Source organism: Lepeophtheirus salmonis, chromosome 4 (genome assembly GCF_016086655.4).
Source record: "Lepeophtheirus salmonis chromosome 4, UVic_Lsal_1.4, whole genome shotgun sequence".
Classification (NCBI taxonomy): Eukaryota; Metazoa; Arthropoda; class Copepoda; order Siphonostomatoida; family Caligidae; genus Lepeophtheirus; species Lepeophtheirus salmonis.
The window spans coordinates 4,250,593-4,259,735 of record NC_052134.2 but is presented as its reverse complement, the minus strand read 5'-3'; the positions used below and the strand labels follow the sequence as shown (position 1 = coordinate 4,259,735).

At 32.0% G+C, this 9,143-nt stretch overlaps 2 protein-coding genes across 4 annotated transcripts in view; both read right to left on the bottom strand.

Moving 5' to 3' along the window:
• Positions 1-395: 395 nt before the first annotated feature.
• Positions 396-2,648, bottom strand: LOC121116495 (casein kinase II subunit beta). The gene is made up of 2 exons (XM_040710751.2): positions 2,083-2,648; positions 396-1,026 (listed from the first exon to the last, which is right to left on the bottom strand). Exons 1-2 carry the CDS (start codon positions 2,550-2,552, stop codon positions 573-575), a joined length of 924 nt encoding a protein of 307 aa, XP_040566685.1. The 5' UTR covers positions 2,553-2,648; the 3' UTR covers positions 396-572.
• A 1,515-nt stretch (positions 2,649-4,163) lies between these two features.
• Positions 4,164-9,143, bottom strand: part of LOC121116409 (uncharacterized) — a 144,710-nt gene continuing 139,730 nt past the window's right edge. For all 3 annotated transcript variants that reach the window (XM_071887549.1, XM_040710665.2, XM_071887550.1), the window contains one exon: positions 4,164-6,608. In XM_071887549.1, the coding sequence (XP_071743650.1) occupies positions 4,752-6,509 (1,758 nt within the window). In that variant the 5' untranslated portion in view covers positions 6,510-6,608 and the 3' untranslated portion in view covers positions 4,164-4,751. The remainder of the gene's footprint in view (positions 6,609-9,143) is intronic.

The following is a 9,143-nucleotide window of genomic DNA, read 5'->3' as shown; positions in this document are numbered from 1 at the left end:
TAAATATGAATCAGAAATGATCTCTAATGATGCATTTAGTTGATACAAAGCGCTTTATACATACATATAAGCAAGATAAATTCAAATAAAATAAAAATCATCTTTGAGCCCAATTCTCATAAATAAGGAATACATGTAATATGAATTAAAATGCACTTACATTGCAAAAATTTAAACACCCACTTATGAGCTAAAAGTCATAATCGCCATATTGTAACAACCATGTCTCATTCAGTTTACTATCTATACAGGTAGATTTGCTAATTGTGAATTATATTTATGTACAATGTACATTCATGGACTCTTTTTAAAGATTTTTTTTTTTGTGAATTGCTTATAAAAACAATTATCTTACTCACTGAGTTCTTCAGACTTAATGAATTAAAAACAACTCATTCAGAATCTTCAAAATATATCTTTATATTTTCTAAAAAAATTATATCAAATTACGTATATATAAAACATTAATTATGTATATTAAGAAATATAACGTAAGATAAGGTTTTTATCTTGTTTGAAAAAAACAATATTAAAGTAAAAATTTGTTAATTAACACCATGACGAATCCATCCTCAGGAATGTTCATCTGCAAGTGGAACAGGCTTTCTTTTAGAATATTTCTTTTTTTTCTGACGAATAGAGACCGAAGGATCGGCATCGGATATGTCTCCCAAATTATTATCAGTGGAGTAGCATAAATTTCCATCTGTACCTACTTTGAGCCTTTTAGCGGAGGAAGTGAGCACAAATCTACGATCCCAACGTTTGGATATGCTATGTTGCACAGAATAAGCTAAAGGATGTATTTTAAAACCATGAAGGCTAGACTGCAGTTTATGTTTTTTGAAGACAAGGGGACGAGGGTAATGCATCAGGAAGTTATGAGGAAAGGATCGTCCAAAACCAGCACCATTTAAATCTTTGTATCCTCTTTTTTGTGGATGATATATATCATCACATGATGGACAATAGATTTTGACTCCTAAATGATCACTCCAACAATCTGATAGTCCAATAGGTAATGTCCTAAAGAATAGCAAAATCTAAATAGTTTTTTGTAAGTTTGAGAGGGGAACGAAAATATATTGTACAAGTAACATTATTTTGCGTCTCACAACGTCTTATTTAATTAAAATATTTGGACATTTGAACTTTATCATGGGCCAAAGAATACTTATCAATTAGTTATGTTCGATCAAATAGTCAAAACTGACATATACCATCTAAGAAATATTCAATTGTGCATTATTATCATCGTAAGCAGGCTCCAAATTCTTAATTTAAAATGATGTATCTCATTTTTGTGTTGCAGTTTGTATAATTTGCAGATACAATTAGAACTTCTACAGTACTTGTGATAGTTGAAAATAATTTTTAATGAAGGAATTTTTGTACTTTTGAGAAAGAATATACAGTGATTGGATTTTCAAAATAAATTTGATATTTTAAAAATTTAAAAACATTTATATTTTTGAGGGTTGTATCGAAGTCGAGTTGTTAAAGATCGACTCCAGTAGGAAAAAAGAGCGATACAAAGTTAAGTAGCTACGCATGCCCACTGTCCATTTATTAATTGGCTATTATTATTTTTGCTTTCTGAGCTAGTTTTATGAAATAATATTTTTAGTAGCAGTAAGATTGCACAATTTGTCAAAAAATGGTAGTATATATATATTGTCTAGACTGATTCCTCAGGGATGAGAAGATCCTCATTTAAAATTGTGATGGATTACAAAATCACTCTAAACAGAGCAACGAAAAGGATTTTTTTATGGGGTTAAGTGATAAATCTCAATCAAAGACGACAAAAATTATTAATTGATAAGTAATCTCCGGTCAAATGTAAAGGTCAAATCCTTACCGATATATATATATCACGTAAATGTAAACCAAATAAGTAAACATAATTTATTAAAATTAAATGAGAGTATCAATAAATTGCTCTGAATTAAAATGGTTGGTCTCATCATTAAAAAGGTATTTTAAGACGAAAAATTAGCAATTTGTTCATAACATTTTACCATATATATTAAATTATATAAAAAATCTTTCTTAAGAGACCTATAACAGTGCAGTACTTACGGCGTTCCTTGGCAATATATCCTAGGACATCGCCCATATACAACGTTTAGAAACTTGTCTTTGACCATTTCCATTCCAAGAGGGGTCATAATGAATCTTGCATGAATATGTTCATAAATCACCTCTGATGCCGTTCTAATATCCGTATCCATGCTCCCTATATAAACTCTCCCGTCTGATTCTGAATCTGAATGTATACCAATAATATAATCAACAGTCTCATAAAAATACTTTTTCGTGGGTAAAATAGACTCGAGTCCAGTGAGATTGAAATTCTGGTGCATATAACTATCTGGAACACGGACGAAAAACTCATTTCCCCAGGTCCGTACATAGATGTCGACCCATGGAAGTTCAAAATTAGGTGGTAACTTTTTATAGGAACATGTTTCACTATAAGAAGTATTATAAGGTTCGTTGAGATATGAGCGATCCGATGAGTGTTTGAGGAGAGATCGTGGATATTCCATGGTGTATTTACTCAGTATTCCCTGATTTATATAATGAAACTGATTGATTCTATTCTTAATTCTCTTTCTCTCTCTACTTTTGTCAGTCTCTTGATTATTTTATTCTATAATCTCTTTCCAGATGATCTAGGTATGTAAATAAGAGTTTGTACTTTTTAATAAGGATTTCTTCAAACGAAAAGTCTATTTATGGAGTCCTCGACGAGAATGGGATTCCTTCTTTCCCCTCTTGTCTCACTTCCATCTCCATACTCTCATATTTATTTATTATATCATTTTGAAGGTCATAAGCCTTAAAAAATGTTGTTGTTTTTAAATAAAGAACAAAATATAATTTAAACCTTCTCACATTTTGAATACTAGCTACATATTATAATATATTTTCTTCTTCTATTATTCTTTCAGAGTTCCAAGGAGAATATTAAATAAGTGCTTTAACTGACTGGGGATATTATGTGTCATACTTATGGAAAAATTCATTAAAAAAAATTTCAAATGAGAAAAATATATATATGTATATGGAACAAACTTTAATGGTTAGGTGAAAAAGGTTTGCCTCATATTTCTATGAAATTTAATACATATTGTAGACATAATATTCTATTAGACAAAAAAGAAGCAAGGCTCACTCCACATAATATTAACTAATATAATTATTATAATATATATCCTGTCCTTCACTTATCAATCAACAAACTCACAAAAGTTTTCTACTCGAGAATCATTATAATAACTTAATTGTTAAAGTGTAGTCAATTAACTTCAAGGCATTGTTGGGATAATTTAAAGAAGAAAGAGAAGGGGGGATAAACATTTATATTATTTGAAGATGGCATTGAGGTCTTTAAAAAGGCCGAAAAGAGATTTAAATATAATATATTTTTATACAACTAATTATGTATACAAAAAGGATTTAAGAAGAGAGAGAGAGAGGTTGCGATGAAACTTCTTCATAAAACATCCGTAAAAGTTTCTAACTATTAGGATATGTGACCCGCATTTCGTTATAAAAAATCTTTCTATTCTACTGTTGTGTTGTTAGGAGGTCAACAGCAAGCTAGAATAATTTTTTCCAAATTGAGTGTGGATTACATTTGTTTTCTTTAACGAATAATCGTCCCTTCCGATTTACAAATTATTCTTCAGAACTCTTTGAAGGTGTTTCAAATCGCAAAGTAGCTAAAATTGATTCTCACAATAACAGCATGATAAATGTATAGATTTTATTAAAAAGAGTCATATGGAGTCCAAAATAAATTTCTTAAATCAAATAAAGGTTCTAAACTATAGTTAAAGGTCTTAAGTATCTTAAATTATCACATAAAACTCACAATTAACTCAAGTTTTTAAGTTAAAAGAATAATTGAGATTTTCTCCTCGTCTTGTCTTGATTTTTTTTTGAAATTATTTTTATGTTGACGCATCCCATATAGAAAAGGGATTTTCTTTTGATCGAAAGTCTCCATGGTGATTCAAATACACGTTAATTCCAGATTACGAAGTGAAATTCTTTTCAATATCATCCTTTAATTTATTTTCATTTTTCTCAATACGGAAATGAACATATTTTTTTTTTTACTTACTTTCAAATCATAAAAAGTACATAAGTGGTTTATTATTTTTTAATATTGGAATACTTATTGATTTATTGCTTAAGACTTATTGCAAAAAAAATAAAAATAAAATACATGAACATGGGATATATTATATATTTATATTTTTTTAAAGAATGATATAAAATATATAAAGTAATGGAGAGAAGAAAAAAAAAAATAATACGAGAAACACAAAAAGTGAAAACATTTGGAAAAAGTTGTTGGTAACTTATTAAGTAAAAATACAGAAATGTTAGTGGAGAAAAAAAATAATATTTTTTTTCAAATTAAACTTATAGAATGCCATTGAAAATGCGTGGATTACATACAAATAATAATTTAAAAATAAAGTTTTTTGTATATCCTTATTTAATTAGAATCAAAATATAGACTTCAAAGTGCTCTGTGAAAAAAAAACAAATAGTTGACTATGTTTCAAAATTTGGTATTACCATTTGTTTAAATCTTTAAAGAAACAAAAAATGATGTTTTTGAGAGTATAAAGCACCTTCAAACATCTCTTCACAAAAAACAAATATACAATAATAATAACACAACAAATTAGGTGAGTAAATTGAAGAGAGTAAAGCTACAAATATTCTAATCATTCCATCATTTGAACAGTTGCAAATTTGTTGAAATGAACTTTTTTATCACTGCTACTGCTTATGGAATGTCCTCGAAATTCCTCTCCTCCTTGCCCAAAGATACCTTGAGAGGATGAAAAGGATGAATCCATAGATACGGGAGAGGAGGATAAATCACTGGGTTTTTTCAAATTGGACTTTAGATGATGATGAGTTGAGGGATCCGAAGAGGGAATGGGGTTCTGCGTTGACTTTCGACTCATTCGACTCTTGACTGCGTCACCAAATTCACGGAAACGTCGAGAAATATTGTTTCCTTCACTTCGAGCAGGACTTTTACTTTGGGCTCGACGTCTGGATGGTTCGGGAAGGGTGTCTCTAGAGTTCCGATCCCTTGACCGGCCACGATTTCCAATCAGACTGCTACTTGACCCCCTAGGTACACTTGTAGTCCAAACAGATTCAGGATAGTCCACGATAGGAGGATAGCGTGCAGCCCAGGCAATGTGCCCAACATGATAAATGGGTAAGGAATGTGGCTGTGTGGAAGCAAACTGAATGGGATTAGGAGTTATGGTCAAGTAGCGTGTAGGGATGTTTCGAAGTATACGTTCAGTGGATGGAGCTTGATCCTTGGGGTAAAGCTTCTTAACTGGCTCAGAACCAGTCTTTGTAGGAACCAGAATTTGCTTGTTATTACTATTATTGGCATTGTTGTTGTTATGACTGTTGCAGCATTGACAAATACCCGTACAAATTTCGGGTCGTTTGGGATGGCGTGATGGCCCTTTTGACCAAATTTTCCGATTTTGTTCTTCCTCTGTTTTAGACCAAGAGCGATAAGCCTTTTCTTCCATTTCGTCAAACTTTCGAAGCAACAATGCCGGAGCTCTTTGCCGTAAGGATAGGTGATGATCATATTTTTTAGGAGGCTTCCCTTCTCCTGATTTTGGAGACCTGAATTTAAGTTCTTTCGAAAGAATGGACTCTAGTTCTCGTGTGAATTTTGATTTATCTGATTTATTGGATGTCTCTACTTCGATATGAGTCACCCCATCACTGTCTGTATGATGAATTAAATTCCATTTGCAAATTGTGTCTGCATTTGCACTGTGACGATGCACCGATGACTTGGGATTCACTTCCAAAATACTTTCAGCTGAGCCAGTGAAGCGTTTACCAACCTTACGAGCATTGCGTTGCCTCTCTAATTTAGATCTTCGATGCCCTTCTTGATATTGGCGATACAGGTCACGAACTCGTCCCTCTGAGGCACATTGAAAAACGAGGGCATCCAATTGAGGCCCTTTTCTTACGATCCATATTACACATTTCCGATAGTCTTTATCTGCGTGACAAATGAGTACGTCGTTGAGTGGATATGACTCCTTGAGATCAAAAGTCGGACACGCTTTTGTTTCTGGAGAATGCGAAGGAGTGTTACGATGAGTCTCATCTGAGGAATCTGTACCTGAGCTATTTGCACTTGATGTATCCGACTCTTCTCCCTCAGAAAATGACCGTTTGACAATACTTGGCTTTTCATCCTGGGACCGTACAGATTCTCCGTCAGACTCAAAGAAACCCTCATCTTTTTTAATATAATGTATCAATAAACAACAGTCAGTCCATTCTAAATGACAGGGCTGATCACCACCCTCACGTGTCTTACAATTCATGAGCTCAGAGACAATAACGGAGAGAGCACGATCATGTAGAGGTCCTTCCACCACCTTTCGCCCAATGAAATGAGCATTACAGATTGAATCACTCATGATGAATTGGATTAGAGGAGAAAAGGGAGATAATTAAGGTTTTGAGAGAGTCCTTCTTTGATGAATTTTCCACGATCAATCCAATACTGTCCAAAAAATCTGAAAAATAAATTAAAAATTCTCATGATTCACGTAACCACTAGAACACAGAAATTTACACATCCTTCTACTAAGAGTATCTCATTCAAACTAAAGCATTAGGAAAAAGATAATGTGTGTGCGTAGACTACCAAAATATTATATTACTGCATGTGTGTGCTCCACAGTCATCATCATATCATAATTCCGCACGCCGACTTTCCATATAGATAATATGTACATTCTACAACCATGTATTTTTTTAATTAACCATACGTAAAACCATGAACCCTTAATAACCTACGCTCTCTTTAGAGAAAAACATCGCGCAGGGATATTATTATTCTAATAACTTCATGCAAGGAAAAAGTGAATCTTTTTTAAAAAGATGATCTACCTTTTTATTTGTGCACAAAATATCTCTAGGCAAATTGCCCCCCGCAAAAAAAAAAATAATAATAATAATAGCCATTGGTGTCGCGTCTGATTTTTCAATATATTAATATTAATATATTTTTCAGAGCAAAATGCTATTAATGCAAGGAGTCATATTCTAAGATTGAAGATTCTTCCCTAAACCATAATTATTTTAGAGCGAAATTGTTTTAGCAGGCTTATCTAAAGTGATTATAATACATGGTATATCAAGACAAAAAAAAAAAAAAATCTTGAATAAACATTAAAAAAGGAGAAATCGTTTTTTTTTTTTTTTACTTATTCATAAATGCACACAATTCAATATTTCAAACCAGCTTGCTTTAGTGTTGATGACCATATATGTAATAATAACATCCTATAATGTACATATGTTTATAAAAATCAATGGTTATCTATTCAATTATCATCACGTGACTCCACCCAATAATATGATGATATCATCAACACATTATTACATGGTTTGTACATGTAATAATCTGTAGGTACATATAGAGAGATTGTACAATACCCAAGTACCATACATTCAACATGCATTCTACTTGACTATACAACCAAAAAAAAGGGAAAATAATCCCACACTCTTATGGTTATGAGTATGGGATGTTGTAGAGGCTCTGTTTTCCGCAAAATGATGATGAACAATAATAAATTAAAGAGGTAGATTGGGCAGAATGAACCTTTTACTTTGGTCTATGAAGGTGTGGGTAAGGACTTTAGGGGCATAGTTAAATTATTAATATAATATTGTAAGTAAAAAAAATAATGATTTCTTATTCTGTGTAAGTACATAGTTTGAATTTTTCCCACAATTTTTCCCATCCCTCTTCTGTTCATGCAAAAGAAAATGTAGTAAATCCTATCGGTTGTCAAAGCAAGCCCCCAAAAATTTATATGAAAAACCTGACAATTGAAATAATGTTTCATCACGTTCCTTTAGATTAACTAACAGCAGCAATTGGAGGACGGGGAATATTAAAAGTCCCACACCGTATCAAGCGGGAATTACTTCTTTTTTTTAAAATCCTCAATTCTACTCTGAGCTCAATGTGTACTAAAATTTATAAATCCCCATCAAACCATCTTTTTCGGTCCCATATATTACGAGAGACCCTTTTTTTAGATCAACTGTCATTCATTTTTTTTTCCAAAAAAATCTCAATAAGTAAACGATAAGTTATTGAACATAGACGGCCGGATCAAAGTTAATTCGAGCTATCTTTATTTGAACTTCGTATAATGTCATTTCACTTGAAAAAACACATGATGTCATGTGATAAACAATTCATCTGTAAAATCGGTCTAGACCGATTTTTTTGGGGGACCGAACTAAACCAATTTTTTCATTTGGACCGATCTAGACCGAACTAATTCGGTCCAACAAAAAATATAACGGTCTCAGACCGGTCTAGGATTTCCAGACCGAACCCCAACACTAGTAAACACCATAATAACAAAAACCCAAGAAATTATTTATGCTAAAATGACGATACAAATCTTCGAGGCGTAATTTCTACGATAAAATTCGTGATCAAAGTTCTTACATCTATTATATAACTGTTTTAAATTCTTATTTAAATGTAGATTTTTATTTTCTGTTTATTATTTTATTTTATAGGTTTGTTATGTTGATCTGTTTAATATAGTTTTAGGGGTATATTCTAAAAATGAACTGTGATGTTCTTGATATTTAAATTGATGAAATATAGGCTGACAACAAGAACTCGTATGTAAAAAGATGCTAAGGATTTGCACCCCTAGTCATCCTTGTGTGCAGAGTATACACCTGATTAGTTGCATTAGGAGGATTAACCAGGTTTTTTTGCCCGGGTTCGTCATAATTTTACATCCTTTCCGACAACTTTTTAACAAATTAATGAAATGTCCAGTTGTAAATAGGAGAGACTGTATTATAAAAATGGCCTTTAAAGGAAAATAAAGTTGAAAAAAAAAATCAACAAACAAAAACCGATTCAAATCATCTTATACTAATCAAAATGTATATATCTAAAAATTACCTTCCCCTTCTCCCTCCTATAATAGATCTGACCAAATATGGTCATTGACCCAACACTTCTTTCCCCAAAACGGCACATTAGAAAAAGACAAAATTCTCTTTCA